Below are 24,397 nucleotides of genomic sequence, written 5' to 3'. Positions count from 1 at the left end.
GCCAATGTCATTGGCACAAACTTAAATGCCCTCTAAAGTCACCTGATAAGCCGGATTTCTGCATCGAATCTGGACCATGGTGAGCCCCTCCCGCACCTCACTGAATCCAGGTCCCATTCAAATGATTCATTTTCCATTCTAAGACTGTTTGAGGTGAACCTTAATTTCCAGGAGATAGAAGGAGCTAGTTTGTAACTGATAGTGTGGCACTTAATGTTGATGGTTGGCATGTGAGGAACAGCATTGTCATTCCAGAACATTCTTGAACAACATGGTCTCTTTCCTTCAGAAGGGTCTGGCATACCATTGGATAGAAATGTGCAAGTTCTCACTATGATCTGTTCTTTATTGTCCTGTGTGTGAATGGGCAAGGAGCATTATTGCAGCCCACAGGTTCTCTCCGCAATAAAGATGATTTTTTTAAAAATTCATTCACCTGATGAAGGCATCACTGGCTAGGCCAGCATTTATTACCCATTAATAGTCAACCACAATGCTGTGGGTCTGGAGTGATATGTATGTAGGCCAGACCAGATAAGATTGGCAGATTTCCTTCCCTAAAGGGCAGGAGGAAACCAGATGGGCTGACAATGGCTGCATATTAGAATCCTAATTCCAGACTTTTGATTGAATTCAATTTTCACCATCTGCCTGGGTGGGATTTGAACCAAGGTCCCCAGAGTATCATTTGGATCTCTGGACTAATAGGTCGAGTGATAATGCCACAGGCCACCGCCTCCCTCCCTGAGACGTACTCAGCTTTAAATTGTGTTGGCTGACAATTGTGGTGCTAGTACACCTTCTGGTGTTATTTCTTTGCTGTTGCTGCCTACCTTCTTGTTGTTGTAGAAGCAGTCGAGATCCTCCAAAGGCTGACCAATGAGCTCTGCTGGGACATCGCCATAGATGAGCGGCAGCTGCTTGCCTGCTTCCAGGTCGACGTGAGGACTGGGCTTTTCCTCCTCACCCTCCTCTTTGTGATCTTTCCTCGTGCTGTTTGCCTGTTCCTCAGCGATCCGCCTCTCAATAGCAGCCAGGGATTCGCGAGTGAACCGACGCAAGCAGTGCGGACCTGACGGTACGAGCAGGAGCGCCATCTTTTCATCCTGCAGCTTCTTGACTAGTGTTTACTCCGCAGTAATGGAAATGATTGGCTGCGCAAAGCTAAGGTAAGCAGGAAAAGAGTAAGTATCAGCAAACACAGAAAGCCAATGGTGCAGTGTGCAACAATCCAAACAGAGATTGAGATCATTCATTGCATGAAGATATTGTCCTGAGGCTCAAATCTTTACCTCCCACCCTCACTCCATCCCGTATCGGAGATGCTTGGACATGGAAATGTGGGTTCACCAATCAGGGCAGGGCTTATACACTTAATGGTAAGGTCTTGGGAAGTGTTGCTGAACAAAGAGACCTTGGAGTGTAGGCTCATAGTTCCATGAAAGTGGGGTCACTGGTAGATAGCTTAGTGCGGAAGGTACACTTGCCTTTATTGGTCGGTGCATTCGGTACAGGAGTTGGGAGCTCATGTTGCAGCTATACAGGTCATTAGGTAGGCCACTTTTGGAAAACTGAGCTCAATTCCAGTCTCCCTGCTGTAGAAAGAATGTTGTTAACCTGGAAGGGTTCAGAAAAAAATTTACAAGAATGTCGCCAGGGTTGGTGCTACTGGGAGAGGCTGAATAAGCTGGAGCTATTTTTTCTATAAGGTGACCTTATTAGAAGTTTATAAAGTCATAAGGGGCATAGATAAGGTGAATAGTCAAGGTCTTCTTCCCAGGGTAGGGGAGTTCTGAAACCAGAGGGCATAGTTTTAAGGTGAGAGGGGCAAGATTTAAAAGGGACCTAAGGGGTAACTTTCTCTCGCAGATGGTGGTGTGTGATTGGAGCAAGCTGCCAGAGGAAGTGGTGAAGGTTTGGGCATTTACAACATTTAAAAGGCATCTGGCTGGGCATATGAATGGGAAGGGTTTACAAGGATAAATGCTGGCAATGGGGCTACAGTAATTTAGGATATCTGATCAGCATGGACGAGTTAGACAGAAGGGTCTGTTTCCATGCTGTATGAGTTTATGAATCGGTAGTGCTGTTCCAGATTGGGTTGTATTTCCACGGGCAGGGTTTGAGGTGAAAAGGTTTAAGTTTTCCAATAGTCAAAGAAAGCATGTGTCGGACCCATGAGCTTGAATCCAAATGGAATGTTCCAGGCAGCCTGGGGCACACACGTCCCGCGAAAGAGAAAGAAAACAAAACCTGAACTCATCAAAAAGAAAAGGTGACGCAAGGCTTCTTCAAAGCAAACGGTACACATTGTGCATGACGAGCGATGTGGTGAAAATGGGTCAGCTCTCCTACTTCCCCCATGCTTCATAAAAGGTAGCCAGTGCAACATGTATTCTTGAGCGCAGTGGACAGAAAGTTGTGGAGGTGGCGGTAGTTTCTGGTGCAGGGGTGTGTAGGTGGAGTATTGGCCAAATGGATGGTTAAGGAAGGATCTCCAACACTGACCCTGCCCTTTCACAAGGCAGGATCCCGTGGAAACCAGCAGCCTGTTGGGTGGAGGATGGGCAGCTCATTAACATGATTGGTTCCCCATCTAGGCCCAGTTTCAGCAGGTGCCTTCATTTTCCGAACACCTTCAGACCAGTTCCCGTGCTGAGGCCGAACACCAGCAGCATAGCATTGTACAGTCATAGAATTATACAGCATGGGAAAATACCCTTCAGTCATACCAGTCCATGCTGACCATAAGCCCAAACTAAACTGGTCCCGCCTGCCCATCCTTGGTCCACATCCCTCCAACCCTTTCCTATTCATATATTTATCCAAATGTCTTTTAAACGTTGTAATTGTACCTGCATCCACAATTTCCTTTAACAGTTCATTCCGCACAAGAGCCACTCCATGTGTAAAAATGTTGCCCCCATGTCTCTTTTAAATATTTCTCCTCTCACCTTAAAAATTTGCCCTCTCGTTTTGAACTCCCCCACTCTGGGGAAAAAGACCGTTGGCATTCGCCTTATCTATGCCCCTCATGATTTTATAAACCTCAATAAGGTCACTCCTCAACTCCCTATACTCCGGTGTAAAAAGTCCCAGCCTGTCTAGTCAATTTTTATATCTCGAGCCCTCTATTCCCAGCAACATTCTGGTAAATCTTTTCTGAGCCCTCTCCAGTTTAATAAAATTCTTCCAGAACTGCACACAGTGCTCCAGAAGAGACCTCACCAACCTCAACCTGACATCCCAACTCCTCTCCTCAAAGGATTGAGCAATGAAGGTATGCTGCTAAACACCTTCTCAACCATTATATTTACCTGTGATGCAAATTTCAAAGAATTATGTGCCTGAATCCCTGTATCTCTCTGTTCTACAACACTGGTATCCAACTAAAGGCCCCGCAGTGTCTCACCTCAATGGCATGATGAATGAAGCACAACTAGAAAAAGTACTTCAATCTCAGGCCCATGATTCATATATAAATATCATCTATTTTAAAATTTGGATTTTGAACTAGTGGCATGTGGACGCTTGCACCATGTGCCTGATGGAATTTAATGATTTGTCAGTGTTCCTGAAGGTATGATTTGATTTTTAAATCAGTATGAACAAGGAACCTTAGAGTGATAATGGGAATTTGTTTGCATTGTAAGAGTTTGATGAGAGTACAGCATGAGGAGCATTAGCTTGCTTTCTGTTTAGAAGGATCAGGACCCTTAGTTTTGCTTAGCTGACAATCCAACAGCTTGGATAGCTTTTGTATTCAGTTTGTAGAAGCCCTGGTTGAACTTGCATGCATGGATGGTGCTGGTTTAGAACTGGGAAATAGGTTACCTCAATGTGTGGATTTTAGTTTGAAAGCTCTAGACCAATTGGATTTAGTTTGTATCCTGAAAGGGTTTTTTGAAGCTGAGAAGATTTAAGCTCAGTTGGATGATATATCAAAGACAAGGCTATCAAACTCTTGACTTGAAAGAAACAGTTCAGTTAAACCTATAGATGTGAAGATAGGGAAGCAAATTCTCTCTGGTAGTTGAGGTGAGGTGGACTGAGATCAGAAGGAACTTCTTTGGGCAGAGGTTCTGATTCTGTGACACTCATTGCCACAGAGGGCTGAGGAGGCCAAATCATTGGGTGTATTTAAGACAGACAAACATAGGTTCTTGATTAGTAAGGGGATCAAGGTAACAGAAGGCAGAGGAATGGGATTGAGTAACATATTAGCCACGGTCAAATGGTGGAACAGACTTGATGGGCCAAATGGCCCCATTCTGCTCCTATATCTTCTGGTCTATCTTATGGTGGAGCACTGTAACATGACTATGTTGGGATAGATGGGATTGTATTTTTGTTAACTGGTTTGGAACTCTTTCAAATTGTGCCTGAGGTAAAAAGCTTGACTTATTTCTTTTTATGTTCTTTTGTTCGAGTAATAGACTTCTCTTTGGATGTGAGTTTGCTCGCTGAGCTGGAAGGCTCATTTTCAGACGTTTCTACACCATTCTAGGTAACATCATCAGTGAGCCTCCGATGAAGCGCTGGTGTTATGTCCCGCTTTCTATTTATTTTAAGTTCACCAACACACTAAAACAGCAGCTAATGAACTTAAAAGACCCTATACAGACAACAAATAAAATGACCATCATCTACAAAATACCTTGCAAGAACTGTGACAAACACTACATTGGACAAACTGGCAGAAAGCTAGCCACCAGGATACATGAACATCAACTAGCCACAAAACGACATGACCCACTATCACTCGTATCCTTACATACAGATAAGGAAGGACACCACTTTGATTGGGACAACACATCCATCCTAGGACAAGCCAAACAGAGACATGCACGAGAATTCCTACAAGCATGGCATTCCAACCGGAACTCCATCAACAAACACATTGATTTGGAGCCAATCTACCATCCCCTGAGAAAAAGAACAGGAAATGACATCACGAACGCAAGGAAACCTAACCAGATAAATAGAAAGCGGGACATAACACCAGCGCTTCGTCGGAGGCTCACTGATGATGTTACCTAGAATGGTGACGAAACGTCTGAAAACTAACCTTCCAGCTCAGTGAGCAAACTCACATCCAGAACCTCAACCTGAGCTACAAATCTTCTCAAAACTCGCTAGACTTTTCTTTGGTAAAACCAGATGTGCAGCATTGTGTGCTTGGATTTCAATGAGATGTGATCTAGTTAAAGCAAGGCAAAACAAGATATGATCTATCAAGCTGGATTTCAGAATGGGATTTGACTTGTCCAGTAATACCACCAGCTGGGATTATAACTGGATGTAGGCAGAGAGTCGAAGCAGTCTCTCTGGAGGGGCATCTCTTCCAAACTGATGAACCTACAACAAACGTGGGAGTCTTTAGCTTTAATTTTATTTTTGACAGCCCTTCCATTTTGGGACGCTTTCACGCTCGCCATCTTTCCTCACAAGTGTTCATCGACGAGGCATCCCATTGGGCCGTGCTGCAAGCCCCGTTATTGGGGGCTGAGTCACTTAACCAGCTTCCTCAATTGGATGGCTGTAAGGGAAGTGGCCAATGAGGAGGCTGCCTCGTATAAAGCTACAAGAGCAGGCCCCTGATGGCAGGAATGGGCTTAGGCCCCACATACTGTCCTGAGATGCATTGAACAGTTCAGCCCAGTGACTGAACACTGATGATGTCCATGAATAAAACACCAACAGCATCTCATTGACAAAGGAGGCAGTGCACAAGAGACAAGATAGATTCAGGAGGAATGTGGAGAAGGGTTCAAAATAGCTTCGAGCCAGGCTTGGAAAGGAGGCTCCATGACAAAGTGATTTTAGGAACCTTTCCAAAGACGTGTGGTCTGAAAGGTCAATCTTCACAAGATACCAGAGAGTGAAGCCAAGCGGTAATAGGGAGGTAGGGAAGAGAGAACATGGGTGTGGAAGGTCACGACAGCTAAGGAAATTCCTCAGGGACGATGAATTACAGAAAAAAAGACTTGCGTTTAGCAAACACCTTTCATGCCCTCAGAACATCCTAAAGCGTTCTACAGCCGATGAGGTACTTTTTGAAGATGGGAAAGGATCCAGCCAAATGTGTGCACAGCAAGCTCCCGCAGACATTAATTTTCTCTGTTGAGGGTTCAGTATAGCTCAGTGTACTAGAGAGAGAAACCTCTATATTATTTTGAAAAAGTATCATATTGTCTTTTACAACCATCTGAAAGGATTCAGTTAAAGTCCCAAATAAAGGAATTGGTGCCTCCAATAGTGCAGCACTCCCTCGGTGACACACTTGGGAAGGTTAGCTAAGAAATGCATACCCACAAACTCCTGACCTTTGGGCACAATCAGCTCTGTCACAATGGCCTGTAAGAGCCTTTGGGAAGCACGCACTTGAAAAATAATACTTCAAGTTCATGGCTATACAGAAAAAGAAATGAAACATCGAGTTCATTGTGTGTTTTGTAATGAAATAGCATTGAAAAGGGACTGCAAGTGGTAAGAGCCCTTCTTTCAACATTCTCATATAACATACAGAGCTGGCATTTAACAGCAGAGAAACAGAAATTGTTGGGGAAAACCAGCAGGTCTGACAGCATCTGTGGAGATGAAACAGAGTTAATATTTTGAGTACAGTGACCCTTCTTCAGTCACTGTACCTAAAACATTAACTATTTTTCTCTCTCCATAGATGCTATCAGACCTGCTGTGTTTCTCCAGCGATTTCTGGTTGTGTTTCAAATTTCCCGCATCCACAGTTCTTTGTTGTAATTTACTGTCAATTACTGACATGTGTTGCATTAATTTCATGTTAAATGGTGAGTTAAACTGGCTCCTTCAAGTGAACATTCACAGAATTAACAGACTGTCATTTAGCAAGTGGCAAGGAGGAATGCACAGAGCTGCACATAATCAGCCAATGTTTGGAAATGCAAGCAGATTGGCTTCCAAGGATACAAGTAAGAGATGGAGCATATTCAGCACACCATGAGACCATAAAACTGTAAGGAATAGGGACAGCAGGAAGCCAATCATTCCCTCAAGTCTGCTCCACCATTCAATAGGATCACGGCTGGTCCAACCTCCCTCACGTCCCTGCCCATTCCACTGAGATATTGCTTCTTAGCAGGGACTCTGTGATGGGGGAGATTGGGTGTGAAGCAGGGGCGCTGATTCTACATTGGAGATGAGGTGCCAGTAACTGGTCTATACCCCACTGGTAGGACAAGCATCCATAAACATCCACTCCACAAAAGACTCTTGTTCTCAATCTCTCCCCTTACCGGAGATGCAGTGACCCTCTGGTTAAACAACCACCAGCTGCCTCTGTCTGGTGAGACAGCAGCCCTGTGTTCCCTTACGATTTACCAGGGGGTTGCCAGAAAGGGAGGGTCTGAGATATAAAAATAAACTGGGTAGGTTGAGACTTTTTTCACTGCAACTTAGGCAGTTGAGGGGTGACCTTACAGAGGTTGAGAAAACCATGAGGGCCATTGATAAGTTGAATAACAAGGGTCTTTTCCCTAAGGTGGGGGATTTCAAGACCAAGGGGCCATATTTTTAAGATGAGTGGAGAAAAATTTTGAAAGGACATGAAGAGAAAATTTTTTTTACACAGAGAGTGGGTCGTATGTGGAATGAACTGCCAGAGGAAGTGGTGGGGGCAGATATAGCTACAACATTTAAAAGACAGTTGGATAAGTACATGAATATGAAAGATTTAGAGGGATATGGCAGGCAGATGACTAGTTTAGTTTGGAATTATGGTTGGTGTGGACTGATTGGATTGAAGGGTGTGTTTCCATGTGTAAGACTCTATGACTCTATGATAATGGTGACTTTGCCTGTATCATACAGACTGTAGCAAGTAATTCGATGCCTAAATCTCTTAACCCTTCCATCATCAATATCAACACACAATAACTCTGGTGTACACTATTGCATCTTATGTCACAGCAATTCACCAAGACCCCCTCAATGGTGTCTCCCAAGCCCCATAACCTGCACCAACCAGGGGGACAACAGCAGTGGCTATATGTACACCCAAGGACACAATCCCATTTGAACGTTTTAAAAATTACTTCATGAGATGTGAACATCACTGGCTAGGCCGACATTTATTGCTCACCCCTAATTGCCCAGGGGATAATAGTCAACCACTTTGCTGTGGTCTGGAGAGTCACATGTAGGCCAGATCAGGTAAGGAAGGCAGATTTCCTTCCCTAAAGGACATTAGTGAACCAGATGTTTTTTTCTAACAATAATTAACAGGTTACACGTTCTATACCCCATTGGTTGGACAATCATCCATAAACATCCATTCCCCACTCCCCAAAGGAGCCAGAATTCTATTCCAGGGTTTTTTTGATTGAGTTCAAATTTCACCATCTGCCATAGTGAGATTTGAAACCATGTTCCCTTGAACATTAGTCTGGGCTTCTGGATTACTATTCCAGTGAATATATACTTCTGTTCCTTCATTGTTGCCTCCATAGTGTGGTTAAAGGTTAATGTTCCCTTTAAGTTCCACAGTCAACGTTCAAAAGTTCCATACAAGTTGATCAGCAGCCCAGTGCTGTAAGTCACTGCTGCGTGCAGGCCTTGGGGGTCCACGCAGAAGAAAACTAAATGGGAGGGAACGTAGCCCATTAATTTGGCGTCACTGTCCTCCCAATGAGCCAAGGGCCAGGATGACACCAGCAGCCATGAGGAGTCCAGAGGGCAGCACATTAGACTGAGATCAAACAGACATTTTTTCACCCAAAGAGCAGTGAGCCTGCGGAATTCATTATCACAGAAAATAATTAAAGCCAAGACGTTGAATGTATTCAAGAGGTGACGAGATATAGCTCATGGGACGAATGGGATCAAAGGTTATGGGGAGAAAGCAGGATTTGGCTATTGAGTTGGTCAATCAACCATGATGGTGATGAATGGCTGAACATGCTCAAAGGCCCAAATGGCCTCCTCCTGCTTTGACCTCCTATGTTTCTATGTAATGTGTACATCATAAATGCAAGCTGGTAGTTTGTCAGTTTGAGACTGTTGAGTTCAACCTGCGCTACATAGCAATCTAGTAGGAGAAAGGTAATTCTGTGTTAAGCGACATCAGAGAAGAATGTGACAAGCACCATCTTCCCAGGGATAATTAGGAATGGGCAATATCAGGCTTTTTTGCTGGTTTTGTAACAAGCCTTGATGTCTTGGCTAATTAGGGAGGAAGGGACACCACGTGAGAGAATTCTTCTCACTTTGTATTCAATCTCGGAGAATCATAGTAATAGAAGGAATGGATTAAGGAAGTGCAAAACCGATTTTTAAAGATGTGAAGATTTTACCCTGTCCAACGGGCAGGATTAAATTCATTCTTAGCAACGCCACTTCCTTTAAGGTGGAATTTCTGTCAATGAACACGCTGTTATATGTCACAACGCGTGACATAAGGCTTGGCTTAATGTTGTCAAAGGTAAATCTTTAAATGGCTTCATTGCTGAAATAACACACCTTCGTGAGTTTGTTACCAGCTCACAGCAGGACTGCAGCCCAGGCAGTCTGATTCTGCATCTCTTTATCAGAAAAGGGCCTGTAAATAAACACTGCACTTAAACAGTGATAATGGGAACTGCAGATGCTGGAGAGTCCAAGATAATAAAATGTGAGGCTCGATGAACACAGCAGGCCAAGCAGCATCTCAGGAGCACAAAAGCTGACGACTAGGCCCGAAACATCAGCTTTTGTGCTCCTGAGATGCTGCTGGGCCTGCTGTGTTCATCCAGCCTCACATTTTATTATACTGCACTTAGACACGTTGGTTGTGTAGTACCGAGGAACTTTGCAGCATTACTAGTATTACTATAGCATCCAACCCACCCTGTCCTGAATGAAAAGGGAAGGCAAATGGTGTGGTCCACCGACTCCCACAGCTACCTAGAATACACCTCCTCCCACCCACCCTCCTGCAAAAATTCCATCCCCTATTCCCAATTCCACCGCCTCCGCCGCATCTGCTCCCACGATAAGACATTCCACTCCCGCACATCCCAGATGTCCAAGTTCTTCAAGGACCGCAACTTTCCCCCCACAGTGGTCGAGAACACCCTTGACCGCGTCTCCCGTATTTCCCGCAACACATCCCTCACGCCCCGCCCCCGCCACAACCGCCCAAAGAGGATCCCCCTCATTCTCACACACCACCCCACCAACCTCCGGATACAACGCATCATCCTCCGACACTTCCGCCATTTACAATCCGACCCCACCACCCAAGACATTTTTCCATCCCCACCCCTCTCTGCTTTCCGGAGAGACCACTCTCTCCGTGACTCCCTTGTTCGCTCCACACTGACCTCCAACCCCACCACACCCGGCACCTTACCCTGCAACCGCAGGAAATGCTACACTTGCCCCCACACCTCCTCCCTCACCCCTATCCCAGGCCCCAAGATGACATTCCACATTAAGCAGAGGTTCACCTGCACATCTGCCAATGTGGTATACTGCATCCACTGTACCCGGTGTGGCTTCCTCTACATTGGGGAAACCAAGCGGAGGCTTGGAGACCGCTTTGCAGAACACCTCCGCTCAGTTCGCAACAAACAACTGCACCTCCCAGTCGCAAACCATTTCCACTCCCCCTCCCATTCTCTAGATGACATGTCCATCATAGGCCTCCTGCAGTGCCACAATGATGCCACCCGAAGGTTGCAGGAACAGCAACTCATATTCCGCCTGGGAACCCTGCAGCCTAATGGTATCAATGTGGACTTCACCAGTTTCAAAATTTCCCCTTCTCCTACTGCATCCCTAAACCAGCCCAGTTCGTCCCGTCCCCCCACTGCACCACACAACCAGCCCAGCTCTTCCCCCCCCACCCACTGCATCCCAAAACCAGTCCAACCTGTCTCTGCCTCCCTAACCGGTTCTTCCTCTCACCCATCCCTTCCTCCCACCCCAAGCCGCACCCCCATCTACCTACTAACCTCATCCCACCTCCTTGACCTGTCCGTCTTCCCTGGACTGACCTATCCCCTCCCTACCTCCCCACCTATGCTCTCTCCACCTATCTTCTTTTCTCTCCATCTTCGGTCCGCCTCCCCCTCTCTCCCTATTTATTCCAGTTTCCTCTCCCCATCCCCCTCTCTGATGAAGGGTCTAGGCCCGAAACGTCAGCTTTTGTGCTCCTGAGATGCTGCTTGGCCTGCTGTGTTCATCCAGCCTCACATTTTATTATCAAGGCAAATGGTGTGTTGGTTTTTATTTCAAAGGGAATGGAGTATTCAAGTAGGGAGGTCTTGCTAAAATTTTACAGGGTACTAACCAGACCATAGCGTGAGGAGTCTTGGACCCCTTAGCAAAGGAAAGCTAAATGGCAGTCCAGGGAATTTTCACTAGGCCCCTATCTGATGTGATAACAAGGTGTGGAGCTGCGTGAACACAGCAGGTCAGGCAGCATCAGGGGAACAGGGAAACTGACATTTCAGGTCTGAACCCTTCATCAGGTATGGACGGACTGTCTTATGAGGAGAGATTGAGTGGGTTGGGCCAGCACTCATGGGAATCTAGAAGAAAGGAAACATCATTGAAAAAAAGATTCTTAGGGGACTTGACAGAGTTGACGCAGAAACAGCTTAGCAGACTCAATGGGCTGAATGGCCTCCTTCTGCTCCTATATCTTACCATCTCCCAAAAATCAGATACCGGACTTCTATCCAGGGACAACACAATAGAATAAACAAGTCACTAAATCACAAAACATGGTTGAGTCATGTTGGCTTAAATAATGTTTCCTTTCTGAACTATTAAAGGGCATATCAATAGCGTCTTATGTGCCAGTGACGGGAAAATATTTGAGAAAACCCTCTACTGTGGTTCATACAAACACAGCCATCCAGAAACACAGCAGCAACAGCTGGTGTAATGTGCCTGTATTGGCTCCCTGGTACAGCCTTATTCCCAATCCTTTAGCCCTCCTCCATAGCCCCAGGAATCTCTCCCTTTAATGTCCCCCAGGGTTAACTCCTCACACTGTTGATCAATAGCTTACCATTACTTTTCCTTCTAATAATTCTAAACTCTTCCCTAAAACACTTGACTCTGCATCCAGCATGAAAACCTCCCAATTGATGTGCCACGTCTCATCTCTGTGCTCTTGCAAACTGCTTCCTCTTTTTGATCCATTTCACTGAATTCTGCACAAAAGCACCGACTGAAGTTGGACATTTTAGACTCTGTCAGCCACCTTTCAATTGTCACCCAACAGAGGAACAGCAAATGCTGTTACAGTGGGTCTCAATCACTTGAAAACGGACACTTCATTTCTATGGGACATTTTTTTGCTTGTTGACTACTCCAGCAAGAAAAAAAGAAACAACTGCATTTCTCTTCTTCCAGCCTCAGTACATCTGCTGTTGAGGCCTTTATCTATGCTGTTGCCTCCAGACTTGACAATTCCCATGCACACAGGCTAATGACCCACATCCATAAATTTCAATTCATCCGCTGTCTGCATCCTAACTCGAGCCAAGTCTCGTTTATTCATTGATCTCGTTTACCTCCTGGATATACACATCAGGAGCACAGGTAGGCCATTCAGCCCTTCAAGTCTGCTCTGCCATTCAATGAGATCATAACTGTACGTTCCCATTGGATGCCTGATAGTTTTCCATTCCCTTGATTGATAAGTATCTACGTACGCCTCAAAGTAATCAATGAACTCATCTCCATTGCCTTCTTAAGCAGAATTCCAATGTCACACAGCTCTCTGAGACAAAAATAACCCTCTCATCTCTCCCCAGAAATTTTAAGATACTGTCCCCAGTTCTGGACAGACCCACAACAGGAAACATCCTTCCCACATCTGCATTGTAAAGATAATTGAGTATCTTTTACACTTCAATCAAATCACACTCCACTCTTCCAGACTCAAATGGAAACAAACCCAATCTGTCCAACCTGTCCTCATAAGGTAACCCTCACATTCCAGGTTTCCATCTATTATAGCTCGCTGAACCACCCAAAATTTTTTCACACCCTTCCTTCAAGAAGGAGTTCGAAACTGTACACAATATCTAGATAACAAATTGTGGGGCTGGATGAACACAGCAGGCCAAAGCTCCTGAGATGCTGCTTGGCCTGCTGTGTTCATCCAGCCCCACACTTTGTTATCTTGGATTCTCCAGCATCTGTAGTTCCCATTATCTCTGATCACAATATCTGAGATGCAATCTTACCGGTGCCCTGTAGAACGGAACTATATTGTTAGTTTTACTTCCTTTCGTAATAAAGGATGGCATTCAATTAGCTTTTGTAATCATTTTCAGGCTAACATTTTGAGACTCATGCACTCCCCCCCCACCCCACCATGTCGTTATCTACCATCCCAGGTCCCCACACATATATTTTCACATCTCTCCATTGCTCCATCCATCTCTCAATCTCCTCCAGCCACACAACCCACAGAGATCTCCGCATTCCTGTTTCTGGCCTCTTACATAGTCTCAATTTTCATTTCACTATCTGTGGACATCCATTCCTTCAGCTGCCAAGACTTTTCACCCTGAAATTAACTCTTGATACCGCTCTGCCTTTCAAACATTCTCTCCTTCTTCAGGACACTCCTTAAAAACCAGGAGCTGACCGTAAGAATGTAAGACCATGAGAAAAATGAGCAGGAGTAGACCCTGCGAGCCTGCTCCACCATCCAATAAGATCATGGCTGATTTTTTCATGGACTCAGCACCTGCCCACTCACCATGACCCTTAATCCCTTACTGTTCAAAAATCTAACTATTTTTGCCTTAAAACCATTCAACAAGGTAACCTCAACTGCTTCACTGGGGAGGGAATTCCACAGATTCACAACTCTGCTGGTGAAGTAGTTCCTCCCCATCTGCTGTCCCTTATTTTGAGGCTAAGTCCCAATGTTATTGAAATCAGGGAATATCATGCAGTCAAGGATTAAATAAATAGTATTTAAATCAAGGAAAACTGCAGAAAGAACAGAGGAATTTAGGAGTCCTTGTCCATGAATCAGAATAAATTAGAATCCAAGCTCAGTGAGTCGTAGCTGTTAGCGGAAGAAGGGGAAAGCTAGTTCCCTCTTATGGGACAGTCTAGGTTCAGAGGGGATCATCTCAGAATAAGAAGTTGCACATTGAAGATGGAGATGAGGAGGAATTTCTTCTCCCAGAGGAGAATGAATCAGTAGCCTTCTTAACCACAGAGGGCTGTTGAGGTTGGATCGCTAGGTATATTCAGGGCTGAAATAGACAGGGTTTTAACCAGGGAATCCACAGTCATGTAACAAAGTAGGAAAATGGACGTGAGGATTATCAGATCAGCCGTGATCTCGACTGATGGAGCACAACCCCAATGGGCCGAATGGCCTCCTCCTATTCCTACTTGCTGTGGTCTTACGGACTCACAAAAGTGCGTTGCACAACGTAGGCAAACCATCAGCATTGTACTCATTTCACCAATCCTCAAGCCAGACAATTAACTTTGGAAAATTAATGTTGTGTTTTGGCATGAATAAAAAGTCTGCATTATTATTTAGAGATTTATCTTTTGTGAGGAAGGAAAGTGTTATGACACGGATTGCACGTTCCTATTCTGCACTTTTCCCAAGATATACACTGGGAGAAAAGTACATTATAATGGTGATACCATGCCACATTATTTGTGCAGCATGCAGGAAGACTGTTCTTTTCACAATGTACACAATCACAAATCATTATGATCACGTAGGTTCAAGCAAATTACTTTCTTTCAGATTATTTACCGGTTCATAGTTTTGGAAGAGTTCTGCAGTTGTACCAATGTGTCAAAGCATTGCATAAACAGAATGAGAAAATATTGAGCAGGAGGTGAGCGGTGGTACGCAGACAGATGTGTAAATGAGAAGTAGTCATTGGCCATTCAGCCTCTCTCATCTGCTGTGCTATTTGTACAATCATGACGACTCAGATGATAACCTGCACATTCTCACTGGCCCCATGTGCCTAAGACCCACCTCTGCCTTATAAATATTGCTTCCATCAATGTTTCATAGAATCCCTATTGTGCGAAAGTAGGCCATTTGGCCCATACTGGTCCACTGAAGAGCATCCCACCCTATCCCTAAATCCTGTATTTCCCTTGGCTAACCCAACTCGCCTGTACATGATGGGGAAATTTAGCACGGCCATGCACTTAACCTGCACATCTTTCGACTGTGGGGGGGAAGCTGGAGCACCGGGGGGAAACCCACACAGACCATAAGGCATAGGAGTGGAAGTAAGGTCATTCGGCCCATTGAGTCTGCTCCGCCATTTAAATCATGGCTGATGGGCATGATACGGGTAGAATGTACAAACTCCACACAGACAGTGGCCCGAGGGTGGAATCGAACCCAGGTCCCTGGTGCTGTGAGGCAGCTGTGCTAACTACCAAACCACCTTACCAGCTACAGAAGGTTTCAGGAAGAGCATTCCAACGACTCAAGATCCTCTGTAACAAAAGGCTTCTCCTCATCTCTGCTTTAAATGGGCGACCCCTGTTTTCTTTTTAAGCAGTGACCACTCATTCTACATTCTCCTGTAAGAAAAAGCATCCTCTTCACATCCACCCAGCCAACTTTCAATCAAGTCACCTCCTTACTCCAGCGGACTCTATCACAGCCTGGTCGCACTTCCCTCACAAGATAACCCAGTCATTTTAGCACTGCTGAGCAACCGGACTCGATCAGTGGATACCTTCTGCCCATCAGGAGCAGGATATCCCACTGCCCAGTGCTGCAGAAGGCCCAGCAGCCGATGGTCCTCATTGGCCACAAAGGACTTCAGAACCTCACGGAGGCAGCCGTGGAAGGCGCTACAGAAACGCAACAGTCTTTCACACATTTTCTTTTTTTTTAAACTTCTGTCACATCAAGAAACCACAAACAGGAATGTGATAAGGAGCAGGGAAGCTGGTTTCTTTCCCAAAAGCGAGATTGCTTGAGGGGTGAAAGTCTACCACCCTTACTTCGACTAAGTGAACTGTGGGGCTGGACGCTGGTTCACCACCTTCTGAATTATTTGCTACCACTGACAATCTTTGACACTTAACCTGGGCACAGAGTCCTTAAGTGGAGACCGATTGGTCTCGGCCCGAAACGTCAACTTTTGTGCTCCTAAGATGCTGCTTGGCCTGCTGTATTCATCCAGCTCCACACTTTGTTATCACCGATTTGTGTATCTAGGATTCCAGGCAGCGTAGGCGAGATACTGAGCATGTCACAATCTTTCAGAGTCAAAGGGCTATCTTGAGAAGCTGTAAATGGATGGTAATTTCTGTCTGGATATTGACTGATTACTTATTTTGTGTTGTGCGCTATTAATAATACATTGTAATAGATCACAGTTCAGAGTTTGGATGATATTGATTATTATGACAGCCATGAATATTATAATAACTCTGAATCATCAATATTCAAGACACTTGGCTTCTCACATTTTCTGAAGGGCAGACCAAGTGAACACATTTCCAAACTAATTACATTCTGTGGTGCTAGAACCCAACTGGAGCAACTAGAGAGATACAAAGAACCTCCGAGGATTCTGCTTGGCCTGCTGTGTTCATCCAGCTCCACACTTCGTTACCCCAAAAAATTCACAGCATTTTTGAGCACAATTCACATTCAGCACAAATTGAGGGCTAATTTTTCAAAGTGGAGTTGAGAAAACAGCTTCGCTCCCCCCCAAGCCCCACCACCCCCAGGTTGAATGGATGTCATCGCAGCAATGTCACTAAGCTAATGATGCCCTTAAGATGTGGTTCCAAATCCCCACTGTAATACACAGGAGCAGATGTAAGTCATTCAGCCCATCGAATCTGCTCTGCTATTCAGTAGGATGATAGCAGGTGGTGAGATTTACATCCAATTATGTAAAAAACAAAAGCCTGGAATAAAGAACTAGGTTAATGCTGACCATGTTACCATCGTCCTAAAAGCCTGACTGATTTATAACATCCTTCAGGGAAGGAAATCTGTCATTCTTACCCAGTCAGACCTACATCTCATTTCTGCAGCAACCCAGCTGGTACTGAACTCTCCTCTGGGCATTTTGGGGAGGGCAACAAATGCCATGGTGCCCACCTCCCATGCCTCTGATGCGTTGTTATCATGATGTGACCTTTTATCAACATGAATGGCTCGAAGAGAAACACTGAGTGCTTTCTATGAGATAAGAGCTGTCTAACTGGAAAAGGGGGTGCTGGTTATACAGTGGGAATGCTGCTAGACCAGCAATCCCGAGGCACAGGCTGGTACTCTAGAGATTTGGTTTCAAATCCTGCTACTGGAATATAAATTGTTGTTGTAAATCTGGAATATATCGCTATGTACCATAGTGGTGAATATGATTGTTATAAACACCCATCTGGTTCTAAGGAAGGGTCACTGGACCCGAAACGTTAACTCTGTTTTCTCCTCCACTGATGCTGCCAGACCTGCTGAGCTTTTCCAGCAACTTTGTTTTTGTTCCTGTCTCTGAGTTACAGCATCCGCAGTTCTTTTGGTTTTCATCTGGTTCATTAATGTCCTTTAGGGAGGAAAAATCCAATGTCCATACCCAGATGCAACTCAAATGTCAAAATCATGCATTTTTAAATTTACTGAAAGTTGAACGTTTTTTAAAAAAAAGTAATATTTACTTCTTTTATTGGGATACAGTATGACTTTTTACTAAAAGAAAAGTTTTGGCAATGAGTCAAATACAAAAAGAGTGAGGGTAGATAAACACTATGCTTAGAAACTTGCCAAGAGATATCTGGGGATTGATATATGTTTGTCAATGCCAATTATCCGAACGAACCAACAATCATATCCAAAAACATTAAGTTGAGTTTTAAAAACTATAATAAATATCCTACTTTTTCTTACACTCTACATTCTTCCACCAACGTTGTTTTCATTGCGGTGTATTTCTCACCCTATGTTTGAGGATATTGAGGAGAGATATCGCTGCTAATGTGCATGCTCCTGAAGGTGAGCACACACAGCCACTGGGGGTAGCTTGGGAATCTGAAGTTGAGATAGGCAATCAGCCCTGGTCTCGAATGGTCAATGGGATGAATGACTTGGTCCTGCTCCTTTGTTTCTACAACTGGTATCATCTGCAGTTGGAGAGAGAAGCAACACTCTGTCCCCATGAAGAGATTTGTTCTAATGAAGACAATAGTAATGTATACGGTGTGTCTAAAGAGTTAGAATTACTTTACGAGGCCCATGTACAGCTTACTGGTTCAGTAGAGTAGAGTACTAGGTTTACGAATTGAACTGGCACTAAGAAAACTGGGACAAACAATGTCAGACCTACAGGACAGACAGGCAGCAGAAACTCCCCGCATTGTCACTTCAATCCCAAACAAAAAATGATTCACAAGGATGATACCAGGCGGAGAGTGTACAACTATCAGGAAGGACAGATAAGGATTTTAGCGTCATAGTGGAAGGAGCTCCTTCAGCCCATCATGTCTGTGTCAGTCATCAAGCATCTGTCTATTCTTGGGCCATAGCCTTGTACACTATGGAGTTTTAGTTATTCATCTGAATAGTTCTTACATATCTCCAATGCCTCTACCACCTTTTTAGGCCGTGAGTACCCACCACCCTCTCAGTCGAAAAAAAGTCATCAAATTCCCTCGAAAGCACTTGCTCCCTACCTTAAAACTTTGCCCCATGGTTATTAACTCAGGGGAAACATTTCTCGATATGTAGCTCAGAACTTTGTACACCTCAATCATGTTCAGGCCCACTCCAGCCCCAGCCTTCTCTCCTCTGAGAAGAACAGCGCCAAGCCTATGTGACTGAATCACTCCATCCCTGGCAACATCCTGGTGAATCTCTGCTGAGCCCTTTCTACTGTAATGACACGCTTCCTATAGAGTGGTGACCAGAACTGCTCACAGTACATGACCTAAGTAACATTATGTAGACCTCCATCATGATCTCTCTGCTCTTGTGTTGACTAACCAATAAGGGCAAGAGCAGCATATGCTGCGTTGAGCACTTTCTCTATTTGTTCCGCTGCCTCCAAGGACCTAGAAAGAACACTGATGAGTGACCTGACAGAGGTCCTGAAAATTACCACATAGTCAGACACACGGAGGATCTGTCCACTACTGAGCTGTTCAAAACTGAGGTCTCTGAATGTAAGGCAATGACTATTGAAAGCTATAGGGGGAAAATTCTTTACCTCAAGAGTGGTTAGAGCGTGGAATTCACCACCATGAACGGTGGCCAAGGCAAACAATGTTGCCATGGTTAAGGAGCATCTAGATGAACATGTGGTAGACAGCAGTGGAAGGTGGATGGTGCCAGGGAGAGAGGAAATAAAATGGGAGGAGGAGTCTTGATTATCACTCGCGCATCTTCAAAGTTACTTGCAGTAATTTGCTGCCCTGTCACACTGTCAGAAAGCAACAGATCCTCGAGCTCATCAGCAATGTCACGGGGGTGGGGGGGCGGGGGTGTCCAGATGAGAGATAAGTGACAGCTGCTCCTGTGACCCCCTTGGAGAAATGTGACTGAGATCATCACTGTCATGAACAGAATGTGATCTTTGCGATTTCTGCAGATATTGCAGACACTGCTGAGGTCAAAGGCACAATGTAATAGTATCAAAGGGGAGCGTGACAACACACCATGCACTGTTCAAATTGACCCTGATTGTAAGCAACCTCTGCCTGTGGATGCCTGTATTAGAAACAGCCAATCCCACAGTTCCTATGGGCAGAGAGAGGCAAATGTCACCTGTCCTAAGGCTGTGCAGTAATTTCAGTGCAAGCTCAGCTTCTCATCTTCCACCCCAGTTCCTGAAGATCTTAACAGATCAGATGCTCCACTCAGGCACAAGGGAATGATGACCGCCCCATCTTTTCAAAATGAGCAATGGAACAATTAGAGTTATTTCTGAACGAACATCCCAACAGCTGACCTACCCCAATGGCTGGTAGCAGGATCTTGCTGAGTGAAAATTAGCTGCTATATTGCCCCGAAAGAGAGAATAAACAGTGGCAACAAAAAAAAATCCATAGATGTGAAGCGCTTTGGGTCCTCGCCCGCCTTTTCTCAAACCAGTTCCAACTTGTTCAATAAAATGAGCCAGACATCTGAGATGCAAAGCGCTGTGATTACTCCTGTGGTTTAATGTAGAAATGACCCATATCAGAAACCTGCGTTCACATTGCAGTAGATAGTCGCAAGGTGCCATTGACAGCTCCTACCTGCAACAAGCAGGTCGACAATCTTCCTGGGCCTCGCAGGTCTTCAACCAACCATCTTGACTCTTTGCTGGGACTGGAAAGAAGCAGATTTATTACTGGGCGCTACCATGGTTCCCATTCAAACCCAAACCATTCCTCAACCCTATGCTTGTAAAGGTAACAGACTTGGCAATAGTCAAAGCAGAGAATGAGATTTCTCCAGTGGAAATAGGTGACTGTGTGCAATGGAAAGCTCTGTACATTCCATATCACAACAGTGACTTCACTGAAACTGTTCACAAAGCACATTCAAACTCCTGTAGAGAGCAGGAAGCACTTTGAAACCAAACACAACAAACCGAGCTACAGTGCACACTCTCCACATGGTCACACTCCCTGTGCTACTGTGCAAACTGAAGTAGAAACTCCCAGACTGAACACTGACAGAATTGCAGCTCTAGAGTCCACATGCTGCATCAGAGTGCACAATATCAACACTGCAGCACACGTTCTACAAGACCACAAGATTGCCATTTGTTGCCTATCCTTTCTTGCCAATCAAGCTGACTAACTCCTCTGGGTCTGGAGTCATACGTAGGCCATAAGGATGCCATAAGGATGGCAGGTTTCCTTCCCTCAAGGAAATTAGTGAGCCGGATGGATTTTTTTTTAAAAAAGAACTCTGGATCTGCTTTTTGAACCTGGTTTACTAAGACATGCCAATCAATCCTTTAATTTGCCTTACCCTCACTCTTGTACAGAGTTTCAGCCATCCTAACATCTGCTTGCTGTAATACTGTGACCTCTGGTGCTGTACTCAGTTTAGTAATTGCTCAGGCACACTACACATGATAGAAAAATAACTACAGCTATTCCATCGTATCGGGTTCGTTCAGATTTTCCGTGATTATACAAGCATCTATAACCTTTGCTCATAGAACCCCTACAGCATGGAAGCAGGCCATTCAGCCCATTGAGTCCACACCAATCCTCCAAAGGGCATCCCAGCCAGATCTACCTTTCCACCTATCCCTGTAGCCTTGCATTTCCCATGGCTAATTCATACAGCCTGCATATCTTTGGACTGTGAGAGGAAAAACAAAGTACCTGGAAGGAACCCACCCAGACTTGGGGAGAAATGTGCAAATTCCACACAGACAGTCACCTGAGGGTGGAACTGAACCCAGGTCCCCGGTGCTGTGAAGTAGCAGTGCTAACCACTGAGCCACAATGCCTTGCTCTCATCAAATCATCCCACAGGCATAAAACCTCTCCAGCCACAAGCAATTTCTTAACTACCCCAACTCCAATTGGACTTTGTACAATGGAACCAGGATTTAGTCGCCACCTATCTCAATTAGTAACGTGTGTGTGTGTGTGTGTGTGTGCGTGTGTGTGTGTGTGTGTGTGTGTGTGTGTGTGTGTGTGTGTGTGTGTGTGTGTGTGTGTGTGTGTGTGTGTGTGTGTGTGTAATTATATTCCCTACAGTGTGAAAACAGGCCCTTCAGCCCAACAAGTCCACACCGCCCCTTGGAGCATCCCACCCAGACCTATCCCCCTATAACCCACTCACCCCTGAACACTATGGGCAATTTTGCATGGCCAATCCACCTAGCCTGCACATCTTTGTGTGTGTGTGTGTGTGTGTGTGTGTGTGTGTGTGTGTGTGTGTGTGTGTGTGCGTGTGTGTGGGGGGGGGGGGGGGGATGGTGTGGGTGGGGGGCAGTGGAGCAGGGGTGAGGAGCGTGGTACTGGGAGCATGCCAGGCATTAAGAGATGTGAGCTATAGTGAGATGAGTGGTAGAAGTGAGTGAGATATTCAGGAAGGCCCATCATGACATCAAGAACATCTTACTGAAGACTGTGTACTTTTTTCAAGTGATGTGGTAAGTTCCCAAATCAGTGCAATATTGCCTTTAAAACACCTTGGTAACACACTGACTTGCCGCAGGTTGAAATCTTTCCAAACATGCTACACAAGCTAATTTACAAGGAATTTACACGACTCACTTGTGAGCCAACTGAATCACACTTATAAAGACCTTTGGCTTCCTCATTAAAACTCTTGCAGCAACTGCTGAAAGAAAGCTAAACTCACTACTTTCTGGCCTCAGAGATAATGGGAACTGCAGATGCTGGAGAATTCCAAGATAACAAACTGTGAGGCTGGATGAACACAGCAGGCCAAGCAGCATCTCAGGAGCACAAAAGCTGACGTTTCGGGCCTAGACCTTTCATCAGAGAGGGGGATGGGGAGAGGGAACTGGAATAAATAGGGAGAGAGGGGGAGGCGGACCGAAGATGGAGAGTAAAGGAGATAGGTGGAGAGAGTGTAGGTGGGGAGGTAGGGAGGGGATAGGTCAGTCCAGGGAAGACGGACAGGTCAAGGAGGTGGGATGAGGTTAGTAGGTAGCTGGGGGTGCGGCTTGGGGTGGGAGGAAGGGATGGGTGAGAAGAAGAACCGGTTAAGGAGGCAGGGACAGGTTGGACTGGTTTTGGGATGCAGTGGGTGGATGGGAAGAGCTGGGCTGGTTGTGTGGTGCAGTGGGGGGAGGGGATGAACTGGGCTGGTTTTGGGATGCAGTTGGGGAAGGGGAGATTTTGAAACTGGTGAAGTCCACATTGATACCATATGGCTGCAGGGTTCCCAGGCGGAATATGAGTTGCTGTTCCTGCAACCTTCGGGTGGCATCATTGTGGCAGTGCAGGAGGCCCATGATGGACATGTCATCAAGAGAATGGGAGGGGGAGTGGAAATGGTTTGCGACTGGGAGGTGCAGTTGTTTGTTGCGAACTGAGCGGAGGTGTTCTGCAAAGCGGTAACTGAGCGGAGGTGTTTCTGGCCTCAAGTGGTTTTCCTGCAGATGTCCTCTGAGCTTGCAGAGACCTGATCGGTTCTCATTTTCTTACTCACAGCTTTTCAGCAACCTAAGAACTAATCATATCATTGTTGGCAGGCAGAGGGCCTTTGTCATTGATAACTGGTGACTGGTCTACACACCAATCAGCTACTAGTTTCTAGCTGAAAATTCCTGTGTGCTGCAAGTCGACTGCATCGTCTCTTGCTCCTGCTTGAACCAGCTGCTGTGTAAACAATACCTATAAAGAGCATTGGCTATCTTGCTCTCAAAACCTGCAGTAATCCTTTACCAATCCTTGTTCTTTTTTTAAAACAGCTCTTCTCTCATTTCAGTCTGCAACCAAAAATATAGACAAACAAAAAGACATGGTCTTTACAACGTGAAGCATCTGGTCTTCTTTTGCCCAACTCACTCGTCTCATTAATTTCTCAAATGACATGAAGAATACCGCCACATCCTTTTCCTCAATTTTTGATAGGCCTTGTGACAATACAAACATTCTTTGCTGGGCTTCAATTTATGACTCAGGTTCTCTTCATCAGTGATTATGTTAGTATCTGATATGTCCTGTTTCAACCCCTGTGCCATTTTAAACCAGATTTATACTCCATCACTTTGTGTATCTCTTGTCTCCCTTCTCTTTGCAATTCTAATTCCTGACTACTCACTCCTCTTCATTTATTTTGCTAATTCCTTTTCTTTATCTTTCTCCGCTATCACTAGCTTCTTCATTTTCTCCTCAGGCACAAGCTTTGTTCATTGTAACTGAATTGTACCTCTTTCCAATGTTTGGGTACCTCATCTTTTCTGGATAGCTACTAAAACCAGCTCTTGTGTTAACAGCTTAATTAGATTATGGCCTGCTAGCTCTGTCAGGAAATGCTACCTCCAGTTTGCCCGCCAATTCAATCAAGTTGGGTTTTGAAAGATCTCCTTAGACTAGCAGGGACAATTCTGTCACCTGCAGGAAATCCTTTGTAACTTCCAGGAGCATTTCTTTATTTGCAATTCAGAATCTTATGTTTTCTTATTAATAGGAACTGCAGATGCTGGAGAATCCGAGATAACAACGTGTGGAGCTGGATGAACACAGCAGGCCAAGCAGCATTCATCCAGCTCCACAATTTGTTATCTCTTATGTTTTCTTCACTGTTATTATTTACCAAAGCTGCACCCAAGTCTTTGTCTTTATTTCAAAATCAACCCTGGATGTACCTTCAAACTTTCCAATAACCCACTGAGGTAGTACATCAGAAATCAATCTCCATTAGTCCCAGATTCATCCTCAAAGTTAAAAATTTTATCAAAGTATATTAAAC

At 45.0% G+C, this 24,397-nt stretch overlaps 1 protein-coding gene across 8 annotated transcripts in view; it reads right to left on the bottom strand.

Moving 5' to 3' along the window:
* The window catches only part of scn5lab (sodium channel, voltage gated, type V-like, alpha b), a 432,064-nt gene that overhangs the window by 337,968 nt on the left and 69,699 nt on the right, over positions 1 to 24,397 (bottom strand). For 5 of the 8 annotated variants that reach the window (XM_059640055.1, XM_059640086.1, XM_059640082.1 and 2 more), the window contains exons 3-4: positions 20,239 to 20,311; positions 834 to 1,164 (exon numbers count right to left, since the gene is read on the bottom strand). In XM_059640055.1, the coding sequence (XP_059496038.1) occupies positions 834 to 1,097 (264 nt within the window). In that variant the 5' untranslated portion in view covers positions 1,098 to 1,164; positions 20,239 to 20,311. The remainder of the gene's footprint in view (positions 1 to 833; positions 1,165 to 20,238; positions 20,312 to 24,397) is intronic. The other 3 variants (XM_059640058.1, XM_059640063.1, XM_059640066.1) reach the window with 1 other exon arrangement.

Source organism: Stegostoma tigrinum, chromosome 2 (assembly GCF_030684315.1).
Source record: "Stegostoma tigrinum isolate sSteTig4 chromosome 2, sSteTig4.hap1, whole genome shotgun sequence".
Taxonomy (NCBI): Eukaryota; Metazoa; Chordata; class Chondrichthyes; order Orectolobiformes; family Stegostomatidae; genus Stegostoma; species Stegostoma tigrinum.
Note: the sequence above shows the minus strand (reverse complement) of the source record. Positions and strands in the feature narration are given on the sequence as shown.